Source organism: Asterias rubens, chromosome 3 (assembly GCF_902459465.1).
Source record: "Asterias rubens chromosome 3, eAstRub1.3, whole genome shotgun sequence".
NCBI classification, from domain to species: domain Eukaryota; kingdom Metazoa; phylum Echinodermata; class Asteroidea; order Forcipulatida; family Asteriidae; genus Asterias; species Asterias rubens.
In genome coordinates, this window is record NC_047064.1 from 9,069,807 (window position 1) to 9,096,293 (window position 26,487).

The 26,487-nt window shown below is 39.6% G+C and overlaps 2 protein-coding genes across 5 annotated transcripts in view; both read right to left on the reverse strand.

Moving 5' to 3' along the window:
* Nucleotides 1-774: 774 nt before the first annotated feature.
* Nucleotides 775-14,207, reverse strand: LOC117288276 (cyclic AMP-dependent transcription factor ATF-7-like). Of its 2 annotated transcripts, none has more exons than XM_033769064.1 (10): nt 14,130-14,207; nt 11,466-11,572; nt 10,800-10,896; nt 9,742-9,851; nt 8,573-8,880; nt 7,233-7,443; nt 6,411-6,571; nt 5,906-6,074; nt 2,627-2,741; nt 775-1,431 (listed from the first exon to the last, which is right to left on the reverse strand). In XM_033769064.1, the coding sequence occupies exons 2-10, from the start codon at nt 11,517-11,519 to the stop codon at nt 1,334-1,336; spliced, it is 1,323 nt and encodes a 440-aa protein (XP_033624955.1). In that variant the 5' UTR covers nt 11,520-11,572; nt 14,130-14,207; the 3' UTR covers nt 775-1,333. The 2 variants fall into 2 exon arrangements, with proteins under 2 accessions (XP_033624955.1, XP_033624954.1); XM_033769063.1 differs by having other exon boundaries at nt 9,742-9,854.
* A 6,009-nt stretch (nt 14,208-20,216) lies between these two features.
* LOC117288441 (tight junction protein ZO-1-like) overlaps nt 20,217-26,487 on the reverse strand; it is a 70,348-nt gene continuing 64,077 nt past the window's right edge. For all 3 annotated transcript variants that reach the window (XM_033769304.1, XM_033769306.1, XM_033769303.1), the window contains 2 exons: nt 24,912-25,058; nt 20,217-21,013 (listed from right to left, as the gene is read on the reverse strand). In XM_033769304.1, the coding sequence (XP_033625195.1) occupies nt 20,913-21,013; nt 24,912-25,058 (248 nt within the window). In that variant the 3' untranslated portion in view covers nt 20,217-20,912. The remainder of the gene's footprint in view (nt 21,014-24,911; nt 25,059-26,487) is intronic.

The following is a 26,487-nucleotide window of genomic DNA, read 5'->3' on the forward strand; positions in this document are numbered from 1 at the left end:
ACCACTCGAACTTGCTCTTAGCTATACTTGCTTCTCTTTACCGAGGGGTAAATTGGTACCCGTTAGGGCAGAGATGGTTCTTGTGATTGAATTAGCTTGGTGTGCTACATACTTTGAAGCACAGGCTGTATACTCCAAAAGGAGGTGAGATGGTTTGAGGAATATAAAAATAAATGGACATGTGACCAGTGATTATTATGTTGGAAGGCCATAAGTGTCACCATGGAGGAAGTAAGAAAAGGAGCTCGAACGAAGGGACTTCAAAAGTCGAACCCGTGGTACCGCAACCGTTTAACGACACCTCGTAATCACCCACATACCTTACACAGACAATGGCTACCTGGCGTATGTGAGTTTGCGCGTGCGCACTTGGTTCTTCACTCAACCATGGTGTCGTATGTCGTATGGATATAATACAGAAAAACAACTTTTTTGAGACCTGATAAAAATTGTGTACACTTGTGCTCACCAAATTGAAAAACACAATTGAATACAAACCACCCTCGTGTGCTAATACCCAAATTTTGAACCACCGCTAGTGACCGGAAAGTCACAAAAAATGTTAAAATATGCCATGATGTTTCCGTGAAACACCACAAACGGTAAATGAAAACGTGTATATTCACAATTCTTGTCTCCAATGATTCAACTTTACACGCAGGCAAGAGTGCAGACTGGCGGTACCACACGTTCTGTACAAAGAGATTTAATCCTACTCGTTAATCGGCTGTCCAGCTGGAGGTCTCCTATCTTTTTCCACTGGTCAGACAGGGGCATTGTCAGAGTATTCTTGTGTTACTCTGCGGTTTTGCAGGTTGTTCGAGCTCCTTCTCTTCCTTCCTCCATGGTGTCACCGAGTGACGAATTCGGGTACTACATGTATTATTATAAGAACCCACTATTGTTATCATTATGGTTCATAGATTCTTGGGCTTCGCACATTTCCAAGAACGCACATATGCTGCCCCCAGGAGTTTCCCATTGAAATGCAATGCATTGAACGATTCTAAAGATCAATGCTGTACCCGTCCTTTAAAAATTATCTTAATAATAATTCTGGGAAGAATTAAACAGATTTTGGGTGACTGAAAATCCACATGGTTTTTCAGTAAGCCATATACAAACTAATCATTTGCTAGTTTGATTGAACTTTAAAAAAAAAATTATTTATGTATACTGATATATATATTTATATGTATAAATAACTATGACATTGTATAAAAAAAAAACTTCACACTATGCATGATGTGATGTCAAAGGTCACGAAGAGCTCAGCCAAAGGGTGAATCCCTCTTGAGGGGGGTTGAGGGTGATTCACGTGGTCGTGGGCACGTCACCTTGGGAGCTGTTGGCCGTCATCCTCTGCTTGATGCTGATTGGACGTGGAGGTTTGCGCTATGTCCTCATTGGCAGATTGATTCTGCACAGCACCTGGTTCAAAGACAAGTTTTTATAATAATAACAATAATCATAATAAAATTGTTACTTTCTAATAAAATTATTACTCAAGGTGCTACAGAAAAGATAAAACAAAAGTAAACAAATGCTCTCTAAAATTACATCAATGCAGGAATGATAGTAAACAGAACTTTCTTAATATGAGTCTGAAATGTGTCTGAGATTGTTGGGTAGCTTGTTTCATAAGACTGGTCTATGTGAGAAAATGCCATAGAGTTATATATAAGAACTAGAGGGCGTACTGATGATGCTTCTTGTACAAACACGACGGGACCGCAAGGAGACACGAACACCATTCTGTACGTGCATTGAATATGAAACACACGTTGGAGTTTGTGTTTATTGAACGCTGACGCGATGCTGTTTTATCAACTTACAAAATGGCCGCACTAACACACGCTAAGCAATGCCTGTTTGTTCAACTTAGAAAATGGCCGCCTGCACGCATACGGGGAGCGTATATAGGCCAGTGCGCCCTCTAGTTCTTACATATAACTCTATGGAAAATGCACAGTCACCATAGTGGCCATATGGTACAACGGTCGTACAAGGAGTCCGGTTGAGGCAGCAAACGGGAGAGGATAATGACAATGCCTTATCTGAATATTGAATAACAAATAACCAAAAACAAAAGCCGACACACAAGTTTTGATGTCAACAAATCATTGAGGGCGCTCTGGAACTGTTCTGGTTGTAATAAACCGTGTGCCGAATGCAGGTCCAGAATAACATATAGTATAAAGGTCATTCAACTCAGACCTTTTCACAAATACAGTGTTGAATGAGGTGCATGCTGGTCTAGCTAGCAATCAAAATGAATCGCTAACTACACCAGCACGTGATTAGTAATGAGTTTGTTTGTTTGGTTGTTTGTTTTGATGATCTTCAGGCCAAGGGAACACGGCAAAACTCCCACAATATATAAACACCAAGCTGGCAACAGCCAATCTCTCTCACAAAATCATTGATTCAACATCTTTGATTATGAATTGCACAAATCAAGACAATTTTGATTCAACCAGAAGACAATATTTATTCCAGTCATTGGGAAATGTAGGAATCGAACCATCAACCTTGTGATTACAAATTCTGCAGTCTTAACCGCTGGACCAGAGTAAGCGAATTGTTGGCAAACCACATGATTTGAGTTTTGAAGTAGTTTACTTACCTGCTAGGATGCTAGCGTGAGTTTGTCTTTGCATGATGGTGACCGGGCAATCATTATGGGCCAGTAGAAGCTGCTTCAGTTGGGCTACTTCCTCCCGTAGTTTTGTCACCTCAGACTATAGAAAGGGGTGGGGAAATACAGGAAGTATTAATGACGTCTTTTGCAAAATTGTAATCAAAGGCTGTGTCAAAAATTGTTGACTTCAGAAGTGATGCAAATTTAACATCTATTATATATTGTTGCGGTACCCGCTGCAAAGTTATAGGATTGAAAATGCCCCTAGCTACCGGGCAATCTCAGTAGTCTAGTTGGTAAGACACTGCCCTAGAATTGCAAGGGTCGTTGGTTTGAATCCCTCCTGAGCAATACGCCTGTGATATTTTTTTTCACAGGACTCAGGGAAAGTACCGAGTATACAGTGCTAACACACATCGATGTATGGGTAAAAACAAAAATAGAACTAGAAAGCACGGTAGCTGTATTTGAGCAAATACGGGTATCTCTGCCCGGCGGGGGGTGGAGCATAATATTCTGCATGGTTTATGTTGCACTTGGAGAAATGAAAATTGTGTGTGTTTTGGGGGTGATACAGAACAATCTGTAACATGAAGCTTATAACTCCGGCAGGCATGGGGGCCCTGAAGGGACATATCGCTAACAGGTGCCGGACAATTGCGATGTCACAAATTTATTTGCAAATGTTTGCGCATACGTATGCGGTGTCGTGAAATTATTCGCGAATAAGTACGATGTCGCGATCAGACTGGATGCTAAAAATCCACAGATATATATTAGAAATTTTATTTAAATGTATGCGACAAAGTAGGCAATAAAATTTTCGACAACTCAAACATATTCGCATACGTTACTCGCGAATACGAAATCCGACCATACGCAAGTGCATACGTAAGCATGCGCACATATTCCCAAATATTTTCACGACATACATGTACGTATGCCGACAAGTTTACAGTTATGCGATGTGCTTTTGGGCCACCGTACCTTTTTGATTGCATACGTTTGCGATGTCACAAATTTATTCTCAAATGTTTGCGCATACGTATGCGGTGTCAAGAAATTATTCGCGAATAAGTATGATGTCGCGATCAGACTGGATGCTAAAAATCCACAGATATATATTAGAAATTTTAATTAAACATATGCGACAAAGTATAATAAAATTTTCGACAACTCAAACATATTCGCATACGTTACTCGCGAATATCTTAACGAAATCCCACCATACGCAAGCGCATACGTAAGCATGCGCACATATTCCCAAATATTTTCACGGCATACGTATGCCGACAAGTTTACAGTTACCGTACCTTTTTGATTAGGTAAAAGTCAGCTGCCTATTATTACATGGACAAGTGATAACACTATTAATATCAAGTGTCCAACTTTGACTAAGAAACACTTAAGTTTGGTACTGTTACCAACAGTATCATGCAGTTGTTTTACAACATATTTCATTGCAAAGACATTTGGCAAGGTAATGAATCTCACATAAATTCCAAAAACATTCAAAACCTTTTCTTAAGATGCACTGTGAAAAGAATAATTTGTAAAAGCTAATAAGCTAATTTAAAACAATTTTTCTATAAAAATGCTCCGTTATTGAATGACTATTGACTTATGGATTAACGGTGACGATTGCGAAGTTTCCTCACTCAAACTAAAGCTCATGTAACTAACAACCATACACGGTTAGCACGGTTAACATCCGTTGGCTCTCCGGGTTTTCACCGAACCCGTATGCCGTGAATAAGCTCCAGACCACGGCAGAGTGTTTTTAACGTTCACGGTGCAGGTCACACTGCGACCGGAAAATCCCCCATTGCAATAACGTGGGGAAAAGCTTCGGTGGTGATCGTCTCACAGCGCAGCGTAGAGGATTCACTCATCACGTAAATAAAACAACCTCGTTATATTTTTACGTTGCAATTCTGATCGGCTTACAAGCTTTAGGTACGAGGTTGGAATTTTTGGTTCCGTTTTTTACGAAACCGCGGCTTTAGCTTGGGATGTCACTTGGGCTTCGGCTTGGGCTTCGTCTGCCTGTTTGAAGCCCCGTTAGAAAAGCACATGTTTTCTAAATAACTGACGGAGCCTAAGCCCAAGCCCAATATGTGGCCACGGTTTTGCAAATGCAAGCTGAAGAAGAAGAAGGAGAAGAAGAAGAAGAAGAAGAATATCCACCACAAGGACAATATCTCTTCCGTTGCACGGGCAGAGATAAAAAGAGTGCAAGTTCGGTTCTCGGTCAAGACACTTGTCTCTTTTGGCAAAGGCACTTCACCACAATTGCATCTCTTCACCCAGGTGTATAATATGGGAACATGCCAGGCCTGAGACAGTATTGTGTTGGACTAAGTCCCGCACACTGTTTAGGCAGCTTGGCGTTGCATGGCCTCAGGGAAGTGAAATAAGTTGGAATGGTCTTCAGAGCACTTTAAAAGGCAGTGGACACTATTGGTAATTACTCAAAATAATTGTTAGCACAAAAAGCAATGGAGAGTTGTTGATAGTATAAAACATTGCAAGAAACAGCTCCCTCTGAAGTCATGTTTTCGAGTTACAAATTAAATTTTCAGCAAATTTGATTTTGAGACCTCAGAATTAGATTTTGAGGTCTCGAAATCAAGCATCTGAAAGCACACAACTTCGTGTGACAAGGGTGTTTTTTCTTCCATTATTATCTCGCAACTTCGCCGACCAATTGAGTTCAAATTTTCACAGGTTTTTTATTTTTTTATTTTTTATGTTGAGATACACCAAGTGAGAAGACTGGTCTTTGACAATTATCAATAGTGTCTAGGGTCTTTAATGTATTAATTTTTGTTGTGAACCCAAAGAAACTCAGAATCAATCACTACACCTAGCCAAGAACCCAATAAGCCTCTTTGAGGTATGGTGGACGTAATAGGAGTGTACTATTTGGTTTGGGTGAATACACACAAATTTACCCAAACCTTATAGTGTTGTAGCTTTGTGTTCGCCATATCTCAAATAGGTCTTTGACAATTACCAAAATTGTCCAGGGGTCGATTTCACAAAGAGTTAGGACTAGTCTTAACTTAGGACTAGTCCTAAGAGATATCAAAACATTCAGCTAGTCCTAAGTTAGGACTAGTAACTCGTCCTAACTCGAGATAAGACTAGTCCTAACTCTTTGTGAAATCCACCCCAGTGACTTTAACCGCCTGGCCATGCCATCCCGCGAGTAATGCTGTAAAGCACATTGATCTAAATCTGCTAAGGACTGAATACACTTACACTCAGTACGTTGTTAGTGCTGTTTAAGTCGTCCGCTTTCTGCTCCAGACTGTTAATCCACACTTTACGTTTGTTCCGGCACCGCGTTGCAGCGGCTCGATTTCTCTCCAGGAAGCGTTCTCTCTTCTCGTCTGTGCTCATGTCAGAATTACGACGTTTCCTCTTACTACTGCAGAAAAAGAGAACAAAAGTAACTAAGAGTAATCGTCTGGGGAAAACCAAACAAACAGCAAGAATGGGAAAGCATGCTAAGCACAAAAACTTGCTAAGCACAGAAAACTATTGCTTAACAGAAACAGGTTACCAGCCAAAATTACATTAAGTTTACATTGGTGTGGCTGGTGCTCCACTTAATTCTTGCTTAGCAAAGAAGTTTGCCAGCGCTACAAGTGTTGAATGTCAGATGGCAGTTCATTCTATAGAAAAGGATCTGTCACCCAATGTTTGTATTATTTTGGTCATGAGAAAAGATGAATACAACTTCTTGTTAGATGTGTGTACATACTTGAGAGGGCTGTTTGGTGATAGATCCTGCAGATCCCCCAATGATGCCAGAGAATCTCGAGTCAACACTCCAGCCTGTTGCCTGGTGACCACATCAACAGCTTGTGTCATCACACCCATGTTACCCTGGGACTGGCACGTCAGGAGGGTGTTCTTCAGTTTCTGTCAGGGTAAAAGATAAAACAGAATTCATCATAATCAGATTGAATCCCCTCTGGGATTTTGTCTTGGGTTTTATCTGCATCTTAAAGGATGTTATGTAACTTTTGTAGGAAAAAAAACACAATGTCCACAGATTTACACTAAACTTACACAGTTTGAAGATAATGATAGTAGAAAGCTTCCCTGAAAATATTACGCGCTGAGGTGCTGTAGTTTTTTGGAAATGAGTAAAACAATGTCATGTGACACGGTTGAGCAGGAGTGTCTAGGCATTTCTCGAGGCTATAGCGGTTTGTGGTTGGTAGCAACCTACATGTATATCAAGTACAAATTATCAAGGTCAAAAAGGTATCATACAGCATTGGTAAGGGTTAAAAACATGCAGGTTTTAGAAGTTCATACAAGAACATTTGGGTTTTTTTCTTTGAGGATGAAAGCCGTCTCCAAGAAGAATGTGTTTAACATGCTGAAAATTGTGCATGATTTGTCACTATTTTCTCGCAATTCACACAACAGATGCTAGAAAATGTTCCCAGGTTTGTTTACTCAAGGTTGGTCACATAAAACATAAACACTGTCTGTGACTTTTCTCGTCAGCTCTACCAATTCGGTAGCTCACTAATTATATGCCACCATGGGTATTTGATGAGATTTTAGTTACCTGTTTCACAAGGTTGGAGTCCAGTGGAGGTGCCTCGACGGGCTTTGTGACCATCACAGAGACCTGTGGCACTGCCGACATGGCGACTGGAATGGGTGCCGATGGATTGGCAACCGAGGGCGGTACAACCGGGATAGTTTGACCATTTGGTAAGCGCAGCAGGATTGGTGTGGCAAAGCTTTGGCAAATACCAAGAGCTTGACCTCTGTAGCTGTAATACAACAGAAGAAATATGATGAGCTAATGTTATTAATAACGAGATCGAAGTATAGGACCTTTATAGCACCATGTAATGGTTCACAAGTTGCTGTGGCGCAATATACTGCCGACCTGACAAGGAACACTGGGCGAGCCCCGTCTCTTCATGATCTGTGCACTGTGTTCTTTCAAGTGCATTACACAACACACAGGACTTACGGCTTTGAGTCATATCGGAAGGACGCAGCAATAATGGCCAAGTGTCTTGCTAATGGGTACAACTGGGACTCTCACACTATGCTGAACTGAAACTCATGAGCTTGAGCAGTGAAGTACTGAGTATACAGTGAGAACATAAAAACATCAGAGTAAGGGTAAAAAACAGTCTCCACCATTTTGTTGAGTCAAAAATTTGGACAAACCAAATAGTGGACCACTTTCTGTCTTGAAATGTTATACTCCCTTTCCCAACCATACGGAATTGATATCCAAATGCTTTATACAGCTCAAAGCGCAAAGTCCCCAGAGAAAGTGCACCTTTAATAATATAGCTCAATTGCAACTGTGGAGTTTAATATAAGAGTAAGGGAAATGATCAAATGAATATTGTGATGTACTTCTTTTCTAATAGATATTGAAAAGTTTTGCAATGGAAAGGGGGAATCAGAAGAAATGGCAATTTAGACTATTTTGATGTGAGATTAGAGACTTGTAGTATTAGGTTCTCCACTAACACAAGGACTCCTTCTTTTGAAAAATGAGTACATATGATTTGAGGCATTGCATGGTGAGATATCAATATATATTTGGCTTGCGGTAACACCATGTGTGTATCTACCTGCCGTTACTTGACAGGTAGAGATTGGAGGTGGAGAACTGTCTTTCTATATTCTACTACAACAGAGTAGATTTATCGGATGTTCGGGAGACTTCTCAGTTCTGAGAAGAACTGCACTGATTTTCAACTACTACCCGGGCAGAAGGTATAGAAAATTGCTGGGACTACTACTTCAGCTTATAGGATCGTTATCTGCAGAGTGAGTTCTTAAATTGGTCTCAACGTTTCGAATAGTTTGCTCTAGTCATCGTCAGTACAATACAAAATTATTTTGGTCATTTCCCTTTCCTATAATTAACATTACTTGTTTGAGAGTCTGGTCAGTGTATTCCCGCTAACAGTAACTGGAGCTCCATGCAAGCTGATGGGCACGACCGTCTGCGAAGTTGGAGTGGCATTAGATACCTCCACCTCCACTGAGACCATGTTATCTTCAGACAATTCCTCCGTGCCGATGGTCTCTTCCAACTGGTGTGTGTCCTCTGTGGTCGTAGAGGAGACCGCCTGCTGGGCCGATTCTTCCATTGTGTTATCGGGGGAGTCGGTTAACTCGATCTCTAGTGATTCCTCTTGCGGGGTTTTTGACGAGGAGGTCTCAATGGAATCAGGACCCTGTGTGAGAAAACAGGATACAAAAATTTGAAAGATTTTATTGTAAAACGCTAGGATCATGCTCTTTGGAATAGCGCATACAAGCTCTGTTTATGATTAAATTATAATTAATAAATGTAGGTTGTGCTCAACAATGACTAAGGATGGTTTATTTCACTTCATTCTAATTAATTCATTAAAGGAACCTGTTGCCTTGGATCGGACGAGTTGGTCTATAAAAAGCCTTTGTAATTGTTTGTTACAAAATGCATATGATTGGAAAGATGTTTTAAAAGTAGAATACAATGATCCACACAAGTTTGCCTCGAAATTGCATGGTTTTCCTTTTACTTTGTGAACTAACACGGTCGGCCACTTATGGGAGTCAAAAATTTGACTCCCATAAATGGCCGACCGTGTTAGTCAACGAGGTTAAAGGAAAACCGTGCAATTTCGAAGCATGTTTGTGTTGATCATTGTATTCTACTTTTACTGCACCCTTCTACCCATATGCATTTTATAACAAACGGTTACAAACGCTCCAAGGCAACGTGTTCCTTAAATTTTAGCTGTGAACCCAAGGAAACACCGACTTAACCACTACACCTAGCCAAAGACCAAACAAGCCTTTTTGAGGTATGGCAGACGTGATAGGAGTGTACTGTTTGGTTTGGGTGTATACACACAAATTTATTCAAACCTTATAGTGTTGTAGCGACTAGTAAAAGTTACTACACGACAAGTCCGCCTCAAATAGTTGTTACTTTGACACTAGTCGCAACTAATTTATCTTGATTTTATTCCCGGAAATAATAAAACCTGCTGCAATAAAGGAATTCTGCAATGATACTCGAGTGAAGCTCTTCCCTGAAGACCACTCACCCCATGTTCGCTTGCCTTTCGGAACATCGCATCAAACGGATTGTGAGGCTCGTTGAAGAGACCCACCTCTTCGCAGTTCTTCAGGAAGCGAGTTGGCGTTGGAGTTTGATCTGCTGTTAAAGAAAATATTATTGGATATCAAGAATAAGGGAATCAATGTGTGGTGAAGAGGTTTTCAACTAGTGGTTTAAACTCGCCGAGGCCTGGTTCTTGATAATTTTACCGAGGCGAAGTCGAGATAAATTATCACGAACCAGGCCTCGGCAGGTTTAAACCACTAGTTGAAAAGGCCTGGTTCTTGATAATTTTACCGAGGCGAAGTCGAGGCAAATTATCAAGAACCAGGCCTCGGCGGGTTTAAACCACTAGTTGGAAACCGATTCAACACACTTTGATTCCCACTCATAAATACCTTTTCGGTCAAACAACATCAACACTTTTTTTCATAAAGTAAAATAAATGCAAAAATTATAATTATTCAATGATTTCTTTACCTCCACCTATGAAATGGTAAGGTACTCAGGTAAACAACTCCTTATAAGGAGATTGCTGTGTGTGACACGCACATCGCGTGATGTGGCACAACTGTCTCGGTCGTTGCTCTTGACCAATAGGAATGAAGAGAGCAACGGCTGGAACAGTTGCGCCAAATCACGCCAAACGCGCGACGTGCACAGCAATCTCCTTATAAGGAGTTGTTTACCCGAGGCCCTTACCATTTCATAGCTGGAGGGGTGTTGCGTTGAAAGAAATCATTGAACAATTATAATGTTTGCATTTTTTTCCTTCTTTTTTGACCGAAAAGGTATTTATGAATGGGAATCAAAATGTGTTGAATCGGTTTTCAGCTAGTGGTTTAAACCCGCCGAGGCCTGGTTCTTGATAATTTACCTCGACTTCGTCTCGGTAAACTTATAAAGAACCAGGCCTCGGCGGGTTTAAACCACTAGTTGAAAACCTCTTCACCACACGTTGATTCCCTTAATACTGCATTTATATAGGATTAAAATAATTGATTGTTCCAAAAACCAAGGGCATATGCCTTTAAGAACACCTACCAATAACGGGCGTGTCCAACGATTTGAAGTCGCGTAACCCAAGAGACATTTCATGTTTCCGCCTGTGCACTTCCAAGTGGTCTTCATTCACAAAGCGCTACAAAAATAAACAAATTAGCATAAAAACAGATGTTTGAGTATTAATAATAATAATACACGTACTAATACTGCCGTCGATTTCACAAAGAGTTGGGACTCGTCTTATCTCGAGTTAGGACGAGTAACTCTTCCTAACTTAGGATTAATCTTAAGGTCTGCATGCTACAGTGCAGGGTTGGGACTCGTCCTAAGTCCTAAGATAAGTCTTAAGTTAGGAAGAGTTCTGTGAAATCGACGGCTGGGTTCTTAGCGCTTTATCACACCCCAAGAGGTGTATCAAAATGCTCAGTATTTTGTTTTTGCGAATTATGTGGAGCTACATTTTAAAAGTATGAGCCCTACATGTATTCCTATAGCACGGCTGATAATGACCAGCAGGAGCTGTTTATATCCAGTTGTTTTCGGATACGCTTGTGCGGGTACCCCACAACTTCGTTCCCAGGGGTGATTGATCTTGCCGAGCCATTTAAGCCCATGGATACGAGGATGCATTACGCCCACAAATACAATCCGAAAACTATCTCAAAAAAACTTGCACCACAGCAATGGAAGTGACTTTGTACAAACCTGATTGCATCCCATCTCAGTGCAAGCAAAGGGCTTTCCACTGTCTCCCATCATGATTTAGTATCTTCTGCACACCACCAAGTACAATCAACTGATCCAAATCCAATCTATAAACACAAAACAAAAATAACAAACTATTACTTCAAAGCTTTCATTTCAGGGGCCCAATTCATAGCGCTACTTAATGCTATGCAAATTTTCATACAAAAAAAAATCTATCTCATGCATTATTTGGCAGAGTTTGTGGAGTTCAATATACATGAACATGTAGGCCCTGTAGACCCCAAGTTGCACAAAAATGCGCAGCGCGCATATACAAGAGTCTCCTGCCCGCCAGGATGGTACGCGTGTTTACACATGTATTTAGTGCGTAACATGTGTACCTTCTTTTGTGCACATTTTACCCCCTGTACCCCCAATATGGCGGACAGGTGGCGCGCGTGAATGCAGGCTGCGCAATGTGCAATGGTTCTATAGACCATGTGAACTTTGTTCACAATAAGTGTGACCGTGTACATTCTTTGGGTAAGGTATACTGCACTGGTCACATGGGAAAGTTGACATTTTGTGTCATCAATTCCACATAAATCAAAGAGTTATGAAAGTAAGAGCTGGACAAGTTATGAGATGTGCCCCCTTTCACCATATCAAAAGTTGTTAAGAATTAGACAGTGCAATCCAATCTCCATAAAAATATAAAATGTTATGTTTTCTTCTGATTGAGCTGTGTACAAATCATGCCTGCAGGAAGTCCAGGCTCTGTGGCTCTTTTGTAGACATGAAAGATCCAGAGAGTACGGTAGGTGCGGATGCAGAAAAAGCACTAATAAAATGGCTTAAAAATTTTGTGTTTTGCTTTGCTCTCCTTTTCCCCCCACAGGTATCCCACTTTGTGGCCCCTGCCTCATTCACTAAAATAATAATTTCCTTTTTCTTCCTCTTCCCACACTCTTGATATTGTCCGTAAGTTGTGTTTACATTTTCTTGTGGTCAAACCAGCTCATTCACTCCACTCCCCCACCCCCACCCCCACCTGTCTTCCTATTCATTGTTTACCCATTGCTTTTTCTGACTCTCGTTATTCATCCACTTCACTACTTCGGTCGCACTAAATACAGACAACTCACAACCCCTCATGACAACAATTTTTAAATGCACAGAATAAAAATTAACAGAATATTTTAACATAAATCAACCGTTTAATATTTGCGCAAGAGTTTAATGCATCTAAATAATAATAATAATAATAATATCGAAGTCTTATGTAGCGCGCGTATCTACCAAACAAGGTACTCAAGACGCTGAGTATATACAAACTTTCAGAAAGATAGGTTATTGCAGTGATGAATTCCGAGACCCAATTATATAGCACCTTATAAGGGTTTACAAGGTGCTACGGCGCATTAAGCAGCCACAACCAGGAACACCGGGGCGAATCCCTTCTCTTTTCGATAAGTGCACTGGGTTCTTTTACATGCATTACACAACACATGGGACCAATGGCTTTACGTCCCATCCGAAGGACGAAGCAATGGTTAAGTGTCTAGCTCAAGGGCACAGTGTCACGGCTGGGGATTCGAACCCACACTCTGCTGATCAGAAACACCGAGCTGAGTTTGAATTCGGTGCTCTTAACCGCTCGGCCACGACACTTCCACAAATCACTTTCCAACTGTTGAAAAAATTGTATTTTTGATTGTAAAAAGGTGTTTTTTTACCCCGAATTTAGTAGGCCTACCAAACAGAAATATTTGCCATGTTGTAATTTCTGAGGGCCGAGTTGTATTTTTTTCTTCTAGGTTTTAGCTGCTGTTTTTTCATTTCTTGTAAGTAACTAAGCCGCCACTCTGGAATTTGAAGTTACAAGGGGAGATTTAAATATAATAATATGTGATGTTTCCGTTCGCTACTAAATTCGGGTTTAAAAAAACTTTTTTTACCAATTAAAAACACAATTTTTTCAACAGTTTGAAAGTGATTTGGGTTCATATGACTCTTGTGCATATATTTAACGGTTGAATTATGTTCAAAATGTTCTGTTAAAGTGTAATTAAAACTTGTTGTTGTCGGTATTTAGTGCGACCCCTTATTATAGTTTCTAGAAGTAGATGGTCTAACTCTAACTAACTCTATAGATGAATCCTTTCATAACACTCAAAACTCCATTGAGGAAATATTTTGGAGGAAATATTTTGAAGGAAAAGGACTACGTTATCGCAACTAGATAAGGCCGATGATAAGATAACAATTCATTATTAACAAATCAGTCAACAACAACAAGGAATAAACAATTTTATTTTTACTGAGTTGGTGTAGTTTCACCCCTACCCCATGGCATGACTTCCTTACTCAAACCCATTTATTAGGCCCTATCAATAGACAGTAGAAAGATGCCTAAATTTAAGGTTAGATCATTTAAAACAGGATGTTGTTCTCTAGTGTTACTTGACTTGATTTTGAAAGAAGGAAAAACCATACAACCCCACACACCATACTCCATAGGCCCCTGCACGTACGCGCACAAGCCTGCGAATTCAACTCTGAACATTTCCTCTAAAACAGCCATTTCAGAAGCGTTCATTTCATCCATTCTACCCACCCTCCTCTTCCCAAGATATCAAAATATCCTTTACAATAACTATTTTCGACTGTCTGTCATCTTACCGTTCTTGAAAATCTCCGTTTCTCCCTCCTTCCCGGTTGTTCAACCACGTTCGTTGAAGATGACGCTATTCTTTATTCCTGTAGCATTACGTAGTGCAAAGATGGCCAAGGAAAATTCCCAATGACGTCATTGTTTCGGCAGCGTACGATGGGTATTACACCCTGGCGTCTGAAGTGTTTTGTTCAAGCGGATAGGAAGCGTTTGGAGGGGAACAGGCTACGCTGGAATGTTATTGCGAAATGGGGCGGGTGTTTTTTATTGTTCATTGATTGATTGGCGCTATCAAAGAGTACGGATGGTACATGTATTCAATTGGAGATTTATTCAATTCACTTCACTTTATTTCCAACCAGACCAAACAAATAAACAAAACAATTAGGAGTGAATAAAGGAGTATGTTTTACAAGCAAATGGAATAATGATAACACATGAAGTAATACTATTAAATACAACATTTACAAGCATTTGCAAATGATATAAATTACGGAAACCAAAACGAAAACCAAAAATGGAGTTGGACTAGGGGGCCCATAAAAAGCAAAGCTTGTCGAGTATGGACCCCCATAACGAAAGCAATGAAGCAAAACTAATCTGTGGCGAGAGCGAGTAATTAGAATAATGATACGTCAATGTTAAATCTGAATCTGATAAATACAATTCAGTTGAGTATCAAATTAAACTTAAACCCATATTTAAGAAGGAATCGCTTAGTGACTGTTCAAATAACAATTGTTTACCACAAATTCCTTGCTCATGCTCAAACCATATAGTTACTCTAGTCTTATTTCCACCATCCCATGCAAAGTTTCAAATCCTACTTTACAATATACTTGTTTCAACTTTGTATAAAACTCTTTCTTATTAAGATTCTGTCTTGTAAAATAAATTCTGGTCCAGTGTACATTTTGAGCTACAAGCTCAAAATCTTATCATGCAGAATGTTACCATAAATTTGAGCTCTACTGCCAGTAAGGTTTTGTTGTTTTACAATATTCAGCAACATAAAAACTCACACTATCATCCAATAACTTTGAGCTTGTAAAAACAAATCTTTTAATTAATGATCTTCAACAATCCAGATGAACTTATTTAATATCAGCTATAAGTTGAGGTTAGGGTAAGCGTTTTACCTTTGTCATAACCATAAGGGTATAGGCCAACACCAATCCCAGAACTCAGTCAAATCTTACACGGACCACAGGCTCTATATAGGCCAGTAGCTTTGTGTCAAGGCCTCTAAACTCAAGAAAGAAAAAGTCCAGCGGTCTTGTGTTTTTCAATTGAATAATAAAACCACACTCAAAAACAAAAACAAAAAACACCATCTTAAATGAAAAAATGTTGTCTTTGAGTCTGATACACGTACTCAGATTCAAAGACAACATTTTTCGTTTAAGTTTCGGTGTGTTTTTGTGTTTTTTTTACACTAGTGTGGTTTTTTGTTATTCAATAGTAACACAAGACCCTTGGCACACTGGACACGATTGGTAATTGTCAAAGACCAGTCTTCTCACTTGGTGTATCTCAACATATGCATAAAATAACATACCTGTGAAAATTTGAGCTCAATTGGTCGTCGGAGTTGCGAGATATGATGAAAGAAAAAACACCATTGTCACACGAAGTTGTGTGCTTTCAGATGCTCGACTTCGACACCTCAAATTCTAAATCCGAGGTCTCGAAATCAAACTCATGGAAAATTACTTCTTTCTCAAAAACTACGTCACTTCAGAGGGAGCCGTTCCTCACAATGTTTTATATTACATGTACCAACAGCTCTCCATTGCTCGTTACCAAGTAAGTTTTGATGCTAACAATTACTCTGAGTAAATACCTATAGTGTCCAGTGCCTAAAAACTATTTGTTTTAAATGTTTTATACTATCAACAAGTCCTGTGGTCTTGTGAATTCCCCCCAAATTTCGAGTCCTGGATCCTAACCCAACTTGTAATAAGGATTTGTAAAGCCATTTAATCACTGAACTCGACAAATATCAAAGTCCCTTCCCCTGACCCCAAAAAATTAATTCACTGTTCTCTATTAACAAAAAGGAAGTTCAACAAAACAATTCACAACAAAAGACAAGATACAAAAGCACTATATTTGTGATGGGATTTTACATTTATTTCTCCTTTTGTCTCAAACCTTTAGTTGACTCTACAGATAAGAGCATCATAACTACATCTTAATTTTTTGTTTTACATCTCCAGTGAGCGTCGAAAATTAAATTAGAAAAACAACAAAATAGTTAGTACCACATATTAAAAACGAAAACAAGATTTAAACTGCTTTTAAAATATTCTAAATTAATGTAACTTATAATTTTGTTTTCATATACTTATAATAAAGGAATGAATATTTAGCGCTAATGGCTTGGTTCCGAGTATTATTGAAGTATTAATTGATAATTTCTAAATGAAGTGTTTTACCTGCAACTAATAACTGTGCTCCCCTTCATACACATGAATAAGATATGGATAGAGCTTTCAGCTAGAATTTGTTTGTTATACATTTGTTATACATTTTTTAACCATCTTGGCTTTAATTAGCTTGTAGCAATATGGAAATTTGTATCAAGTTATGCATACATTTCAGGTTTTTATTTCTTTATGTTGATGGAGTGTCACGCGTTAATTGAGCAAAACAGAATCCATCAAGGAAAACTGATTTTCTATTTAACGCAACGGTTACAAGCAAATGCTCTAAACGAAAACAATCATGATTGTGGAATTTTACAATTATTTTTTGCCTTATAGTAATCGTATGTCTTTGATTACGAGTCATTGGTACTACCGCCTGGGCAGGATAAACTAAGGCACTTCTGTTTAGCTGGTTACACACAGCGGCAAACTTGGAAAATTGTACTGGAAATCTCATTCATGAGAAACCGATTAGTCAACTGTCGACTAAATTTAAACTGACTGAGAATCTGATTCAAATGGCGACTAGGAACCTTGCATAATATTTGTGGTTGGATAAAACTGCAGTTGTATATCCTCAGATGTCACTAAACATATGTACATATTTATTACACTGATTATAAAAACTCAACTTGGATACTTAAAGTGCTTTTTATGATGACTTGATCTTCAAAGCGTCTCCACGTATTAGACGATGTGACCTCTGACGTCACCCGAAAACCATAACATGATTCGCGTGCATACCGCCGGGCAAAACCCTAGTGTTTTGGCAGCCAGCTAGAAAGTGACGTATGCAGTCTTACCATGACTACGCGTCTTTTTGCCTGGTGAAACATGACGTATACAGTGTTTTGTCAACAGAGGGCAGTTTGAATGTAAACATAGGTCACATCGTCTATAGTACTTCCCTATAGAGGCTAGCCTCACTACTGAGGGAATAACCATAAATGTACAAACTGGGGAATACTGAGCTTAATTGTTGTCTGTGTCTGCCATGCATGTGTCCTCTATGTCACCTCGGCCCTTTCATGGCAAATTATCTCGAAAAATTACACTTTTAGAAATGCTCGTTCAGAGATGAGCTGTTCTGTCATAAAAAAAGAGAAAAATTTACCCAGAAGTGATCTTATATCAAAAGCATAAATTTGTTTTTGAGTTGGGCCGTTTAATTTAACTGCCTCAAAAGTAGATATGCACAGACAACTGCAAACAGAATTCTCCAAGTGGTATTTCTACGGGAGTAACTAAGAGAAGTCAAGGTACCTCCATTCATACCTACATAGTAAGTATACAAGAGTAATAGGCTGGTTCCATGCTAACACTAATTCCCTTTTTCAACACCTCTGAGTTGACTCCTGCTTTATGTTAAATATTACGCAGTTAGGGATGAAGTTCTTCAAAGACACCCCTCCATCTTGGTTTTCCTCCATTCAAATAACAAAAACATTCTGAGTCTTGTAGGAAAAAAAAGTACTGTCACATTGAAATATCAACAGCATTACAGCTTTTGTAGATGGGGAACACAGTGTATGCATTTAAAAGGTAATTAGCCATACAGAGTTTTAAAAAAAAATGGAAAAGTTATGGGATAAACCAGCCTAGGTTAAAAGTACTGTATAATAAGTGCTGTATTGAAATACTGTACAAAATGAAATTAACAAAAAAATCAACATAAAGTAAGAAACAGTAAATGATATGCTTCCAAATAAACTTTTGTTTTTAAACAAGATTAAATGAGACGAAATTAACATCTAAATAAGTAAAAACGTCACTTTGATAATGAGTATATACAGACTACTGGATATTACAAATGTATAACTGATAATATATTTAAAAATGCAAACAAATCGTACACACAAAAAAAGAAATGAATCAAATGTTAAACTTGGTGATAATCATGAAATTGAAAGATATTTAAGACATTTGAGTTTACATAATGCCCATTGTTTTCACGACAGTGCTGTGAATTGTTTGTACTTCGTGGGCTAATATTGCTCAAGTGGGAATCAAACCCAAATTTTGATGCATTGCTTGCACAAGAAATGACTGTGAAACCCAAACTGATTATTTTGAGAATTGTTTTCAGAACGTGTGATGTTGAGTTACTTTTGCTGTTGGCTGTAGTAGCAATCTTGATGACTAGACCTATGCAGTGATCTATCTATATATAACCAGTAACCCTCAATTTGGACACAACACCCATTTCTATACTAAAAAAAATAGTCTGGCCCCTTCAACAAATTATAAGATTAGCATGCTAAATTACACTTTGGTACACAGGAATCCATTCAAAACATGGCCTCAGCCAGACAGCCCAATTTCATGGAGCTGCAACAAAAAAGTAACTCAGCATTTTATTTTTTTATTTTTATACTAAACACAGATTTAAGGCTACCAGCCAAAAATGCTATGTCACATTCACCACTTAGTAACTGGTTTCATGTAATTTGTCTAGCTTACCACAAATGTTGTGGAGCTATACTTTCTGCTTAAGCAGCTCAATGAAATTGACTTCCAGTTGGTTCCTACAACGAGATATACACAAACTGACCTACAATAAACGCAATGCTTTAAACAAGATCAAACGATGTTCACTACCACAACAATAGCTTTAGATGTTCTTAAAAATATAATCCACTAGTACTTCACAATCGTATAAAAAACGTCCACGCACACACAAAACCCTCTCATTTTAAAATAGAATTCAATATTTTGTTTTGTGTGTGAAAAAAGTTCATCATTTTGGTTTTGTACAAAAACAAAGCATATAGTTATCTTAGTAGTTAAATTAGTGAGTGTTTAAAATTCTACTTTTATTGGGGTCTAAATCAAATCTTCCCCAGAAAACGCTCTAAAAAGTACAATTATGTACAATGCATCAAATGTAAAATTCAGAGAACACATATATTATTATTATTTTCTCCCCTCTCTATTAATATTAATTATTTTAGGATCTTCACCACAGCTACTTCAGAATGCTAGGCATTAAAACAAAGTTACGCACTAATGACATATCATAAGAATCAAGTACTTGTAAAATTGAAACAAAAAAAACCAAAAAAATCGACATAAATGTGGACCCCTTTAAAATACCTGTTGTCAAACAAAAAAGGCATGCAATTGTCAAAACAATATTCCAAGCATGTATGTTATAACATGAGATAAGGTATTTGAAGTTACTGCATGGAATAATTCAAGTAAGTCTTTCTTTTGGAATCTGAAGCAAGTCAGCTGGAAAAAATGTTGGTGTTGTTTTTTATTAAAATATTAAAAAAAAAAATGTGGTCAGTTTTGGAATGTCCAGAAAAATTTCACTGTGGAATGAAGTACATTGAATAGATGTGAACTGTTTAAAGGAACGTTACAGAATTGGTAAGAAACAAAAATCGTGAAGATCACAGATTTATATAAAACTTGGACGGTCTAATGCTTACTCCGAATTCTGCGCTTACAATCATCATTCTCCGCTTACTGTGTCAGCACATCATTTCTGCATTAGCTGTGTAAGAATGCGTAGTAACGTGGAGTACGTACCCGCACAAGTGAAATACACTTGATGTAAGCGCGGAATTCCCTGCTTCTGTAAGCGCGGAATTCCCTGCTTCTGTAAGCGCGGAATTCCCTGCTTCTGTAAGCGCAGAATTCCCTGCTTCTGTAAGCGCAGAATTCCCTGCTTCTGTAAGCGCAGAATTCCCTGCTTCTGTAAGCGCGGAATTCCCTGCTTCTGTAAGCGCGGAATTCCCTCCTTCTGTAAGCACAGATTCTTTGCTTCTGGTAAGCAGAGCCATGAAATTGGGTCCAGGTAACTTTACCGCGAAGCTCAAAAAGATTTTAATCACGAAGAACCTTTTTTTTTGGTACAAATGTATGTTCAAATTTGATCAAAGTTAAATAGAAAATGTCCAGTTTTTTTTTAGGGTCTTTTTTTATTTATTTTTTAACACAAAAAGTCAACCAAATGAAATTTTGTTCACAAAAAAAACCCCTGAGTTTTGCATGCCCTTTTGAAAAAAAAAAAATAACAAACCTAAATTGAAACTATTTACAGATGAATATTCACTGCTTCAGTAAAAACTTCAAACTCTAATGTAATAATGTTAAGAAGTCCATGACAGCCAAAGTGAAAGTTTCACTGGTGACATTTGTGTATCTACATGTATCATAACATTTTGCCTATAATACAGCATTACGTTGACAAACTTACACCAGGATCCAAATTCCCCCAAGAGATTTAAACATGACTGTAATCAGTTGCACTATTGCTTCACATGTCACTAGAACAACTGTCCATGAACAACAAATGAACGTTTACAGCTACTAAAGACAACTTGCGTGATTAACTAAATCGTGGGTGCATATATATTAGAAGTGGTCGACAAGAATGGAGACGCTGTTAGCGTTGACTTGGCACTGGCCTTCCTCACCGCCTGGTATGACCATGTTCTGCCACTGAGAGGGAGTGTCTGCAACAAGAAAAGAAAGACATTTGATTATTAGACACTCTTCAAAGTAGCATCAAAACTTACTTGGTAACAAGAAATGGAAAGTTGTTGATAGTATAAAACATTGTGAAAAACGGCTCCCTCTGAAGAAACGTAGATTTTAAGAAAGAGGTAATTTCTCTTTCAAATATTATTAAAAGACTTCATGCCTGAAGCCTTTTTTAGGGCATCTGAAAGCGCACAAATTTGTGCAACAAGGGTGTTTTTTCTTTCATTGTCAACTGCAACTTCGATGACCAACCGAGTCCCAATTTTCACAGATTTGTTAACTTATGCCTATGCTAAGATACACCAAGTAAGAACACTGGTCTTTGACAATTACCAAAGGTGTCCAGTGCCTTTAACGGTAGAATCAAAGTTTGGTAATGGCCTGAAAATTGTCCTATTTCTCTCCGAAGGCCACTGTCAGAATCGCGCTGCATTTAATTTATTTTTATTGTTCATCCTTTAGCTTTAAGCCACCTCTGCAACACATTGGTTTAGCCTTCTCGTATGACATATAGGCAGAAGCCAATCTTGCACGTTTAATTTTCCCGCTTCTAGAAACCGCACCCTTCTGTATTTTTTTTGTATAACATAAGGCGCTTTTTCGTTGCCTGTAAAGGCCGTTGTGATTGTCCCCGTGTAGTTCTGTTGTTGTTGTTTGACACAATCCACCGGGACAAGATGATGAACATCCTCACTGCCTATGGGATCCCAAACAGGCTAGTTGAAGTGATCGGGTCAACATACGCAAACACCAGAGCAAAGGTCACTTCACCAGATGGGGTCACCGATTTCTTCGACATCCGAGCTGGAGTACTCCAGGGTGACACCTTGGCCCCCTTCCTCTTCATCATTGTCCTTGACCATGCGCTGAGAAAGGCAATTGGCGGTAGAGAAGAAGAGCTGGGTTACACCTTAGTTCCCCGCAAGAGCCGACGCGTGCCTCCTGTGACAGTCACTGACCAGGATTTTGCGGATGATATCGCATTGGTGTCAAACACGATTGAGCAAGCCCAGGACCTGTTACTGTCAGTCGAGGAGGAGTGCCTGAAAATTGGCCTACAGCTGAACACAAAAAAGACCAAGGTGATAGCTTACAACATCAGTGACCCTCCTGTCCACACGAGGGACGGCACAACTCTTCGTTTTGAATCTGACTTCAAATACCTTGGATCCTGGATCAACTCCAGTGAAAAAGACCTGAAGATACGAAAAGGACAGGCGTGGTCCGTGCTTCACAGCATGAAAAAGATGTGGTCATCAACGCTGAGTGCCCGGCTGAAAAGATCACTATTTGTCGCAACAGTGGAGTCAGTGCTACTATACGGAGCTGAGACCTGGACCCTCACCACCAGTATGGAGAAGTCTCTGGATGGCTGCTACACCAGGATGCTGCGTATGGCCCTAAACATCCCCTGGCAGGACCACATGAGAAACTCCAACCTGTATGCTGGCTGGCCAAAGGCCACAGAGAAGATCCGTGAACGGCGACTCAAGCTCGCTGGGCACTGTGTCCGCCACTCGGAGCTTGCCGCTTGCCCAACCATCCTCTGGGAGCCCACCCAAGGCAAGGCCTCGCGTGGGAGAAGATGTCTCTCCTTTGTAGACACACTAAAACGAGACACCGGCTTGACCAGCGCTGAGGAACTTCGCTCCTGCATGCTGGACCGGAACATCTGGAGAAAAATCACTGGGCAGGCTCGAGCTTCTAGATGGCGCTCGACATGATGATGATGATGATGATGTTGTTGTTTAGTCTGTGTGTGTGTTCTTTTGTTGATTTTGGGCGTTTAGGAGTAAGTGAGTTTGCTAGTGAAATTGAATGTTAGTTTTGATCAGAACGATTTGATGGTGAGCTAAAGTGTGAGAGACCGTACCAACTGCGTGAAGCTTCCTGAAGCAACAGGTAGACGTTCAACAAAAATTCTGTCTTGTTGATCCGTGACCAAAAACTATCGGCCAAACATAGCCAGTTTATAAAGATGGTTACTCTGAGGTGTGCACCTTCGCAGGCAGACCCGTCTTTTGGTTCCGACAAAGTCTAAGTTTTTGCCTGGCTGTGGATCACAACAAGATTTGAAAGTCTATCAACAGCTTCAGGTTGGGTCATGGAACAAACTGAACTACTTCTATCTTCATGAAATTGCCAGGTAATTGCTACGTTTCAAAGAACAAATTTCTCAATCTTGATTTGAACTCAAGTATGCCACCATGATATATCTACAGTGCATTGGCATGCTATTGTTGTTGATTGTCTCCCTGGCAATGCATGCTACATCACCATGGCTACCCAAGCGTGAACCTTACAATATGTTACAATACAGCAGCATTGAATTGAAGAGACTAAGACCCGACATGTCACTACAGCAACCGAGGTTACCATGTCATGTTTACCAACGAGCGTCAATCTGGGTATTACAAAAGGTAATCGAGGTTCATAGGGGTTGTAGAGGTCGCCAAAAGGGAAAGAAAATGAGTAAATACCAGGAAAAGAACTGTCCAGTCGCACAGACTCTGTCATATAACTCTACTATGATGACAAATCTCGCCTTGATCAATTGCCAATCAGCCTGCAATAAAGCTGATGTGATCAAACACCATCTTATAGATCACGATATTGAATTACTGGCTTTAACAGAGACATGGTTCAAAACTCAACATGACCAAAGAACCTCAGATATTACCCCGTCTGGCTACAAGTTGGTCCACACCCCTCGTACAGGCCGCAAAGGGGGTGGTGTTGCATTATTGTATATGTGTGGACTTATGCTGTCGGTTTTGAAACTTACTGATGAGCAACCATCTTCCTTCGAATACATCATGGCTGATTTCACCCACAGTGCACGCCATGTTCGTGTCATAGTTTTGTATCGTCCTCCCTCCTCCCAGAAACGACGAGCTCCTTTCAGTGACTTTATCAGGGAGTTTTCGATTGGATTTCTGCAATAGTTTGTTATCTGGACTGCCACAACACACCACACACAAGCTTCAATCAGTGCAGAATGCTGCTGCTCGCCTGATTATTGGAACCGAGAAATATGACCACATCACACCAATACTTCATCAACTTCACTGGCTCCCCCGTACAGTTCAGAATTCGGTTCAAAATCATCCTTCTCACGTTTAAGGCTCTTCATCAACTCGCCCCTATCTACATCCGGGACATGCTACAACTTCGTAATGTCAGGCCTGGTCTACGGTCATCGGCTCTCACACTCCATGTACCCATATCCGCCTCGCTAGCTATGGAGACAGAGCTTTCTACAGCAGTGCACCTCGTCTTTGGAACTCACTGCCACTTGACCTCAGAACACAAAGTAATCCCTCAATCTTCAAACGGCAGCTCAAAACACACCTCTTCAAACAATTATCTTAATCATGGACTCTTGCCTGGTTCATACTTCCTGCGAATGCGAAGCGAATTTGACGTCACAAACCCTCCTTTCGCACCAATATTCGGAAGTGAGTTTAGCAGAGTTGAACTGCTGCGAATTATTCGTTGCGCATTTGTCAACATTCGTATCGCAGTCGCATTCGCAGGAAGTATGAACCAGGCTTTACACCTAGCTTAATGTGTATGGGTTTAACGCTTTGATGAAAAATACCTCAACAGTTTTTTTTTTCTGTTTTCCTAACAAGTGGAAAATTTGACTTATATTGAATCTGGGGTCGAGTTTAAAAATTAAGACTAGTCCTAGGAGTTATTAAAACTTAAGGCTTGTTCTAAGTGAGGGTGAGTAACTCGTCCTAACTTGGGCGAGTAACTCGTCCTAACTTGAGATATGACTAGTCTTAACTCTTTGTGAAATCCACTACTGCTAGTAAGTCACGCAGCGATTTGATTCAAGAAGAACTACCAAGAGTAAATACTTACTGCCAGTTCCAGCGTCGCTGGACTTGAGGTTGAAGGACCAACCATCAGGTGTCATGGAAGCACAGTGCGGGAGACGCAGCTCCACCGGCTTGAGAAACTTCAGACCGTGGGGCTTACAGATGACCACGGGGCTAAGGAGTGTCTCGCCTAGAAGGAGGAGGAGAGATCAAAGTTAGGTATAAAATCTCTCTCAAAAAAAAAGAGAACAAAAATTACCTTACAGAGGGGCGTTTTTGTCTTTATGTCTCTTGCATTGAAGCAAAACTTTCCCTTTCACTGGTTTTGATGTGCATTGGTCCCATTGGAGATTCACCTTGCCTTTCATGTATTATCAAATTTATGAATACAGTTTTGAATACAATTCATAATACATGTATTAATAATAAAAATAATATTTATAATTTATATTGCGCCACCTGCAGAACACATGTTAAACAGCACAGAGTGAAAGAAAAAGAAAGAAAAAAAAAGACTGGTCACCAGGCCCAAACTCATGAATACAATTATGAGATTCTGTTAAAGAACTCTCTCGATTCCCGTTTTTTAAATATTTTTTACGAAGTACAGGCACCACAACTTCAAAGTGACTTATAAAAACGACAAGAAATAGTCCTATTCTAAGAGATGAAAGAAACTGTGAATTGATTGTTAGTACTTAGTAGTTACGTTATACATGTAAAGAAGAAATGGAGCAAGGAGTTGCATTAACTTGCGTCTGGTTTTGTAACTAGCTAATAATTTGTGCAGTTACTTCTGAGCAGTTATTTCTGGGTTTTGGCAGCAGGGCGAAAATTTTACTTGGAAATTTCTCCCTTAAGAATTCTTTTTGGTGCTTAGTTCTTGTTTTGGTGCCACTAAAAAGCAAAGGGTGCTTGGAATTCTACAAATGAACCTAATGATGAATGGTTGGTTGTACTGGTAGAATTCTCGGGCAGGGGGGGGGGGTGTGTTTGGGATCCACCATTATTAGCCGCATCATACATGGTATTGACATGAACACCGCCAAACACACATAGAAACTCAAAAGCAAGATTTGATAAGACTCGCTGCTTCCTATAGACTGAGATTTTTGCGCTTATTGTGTCCTCCAGAGCAACTGGTTAAAAACAAAAGGAAAAACCAAGATTTTTTATTTTTATTTGGAGATACATCAGAGTTTATGAGAAATCGCCTAACGCCACAAGTCCACAAACGGGCACTTCAAGGTGAGGGCTACACTTGACCGATTTGGGCCATTTACCCAAATCAATTGCCACCAGTGGCACGTTGCCACCTACTCCCGAGGCTGAAACAGGGTTACCCCCTTCACAGTTTGTAAAGGATGTAGGCATGAGCATCATACATTAAGAGCCAGGGCCCAATTTCATAGAGCTGCTAAGCACAAAAATTTGCTTAGCATGACATTTCTTTCTTGATAAAAACAAGATTACCAACAAAATTTCTATTTGTTGCATATTGCTTGATACTAGTAGTCAGATGTTGCTTGCTTATCCTGAAAATCACATGGAAATTTTGTTGTTGGTAATCACGTTGTTATCGAGGAAGAAATTTCATGCTAAGCAAATTTTCGTGCTTA

Excerpts from the sequence above, each read along its gene's own strand:
- LOC117288276 (XM_033769063.1), bottom strand. The coding sequence starts at position 11,519 with ATGATGGGAGACAGTGGAAAGCCCTTTGCTTGCACTGAGATGGGATGC. Across the intron at positions 10,897-11,465 it reads CTGAGATGGGATGCAATCAG|CGCTTTGTGAATGAAGACCA; the intron begins GTTTGTACAAAG and ends TTATTTTTGTAG. Across the intron at positions 2,742-5,905 it reads GCACTAACAACGTACTGAGT|TCTGAGGTGACAAAACTACG; the intron begins GTAAGTGTATTC and ends CCCTTTCTATAG.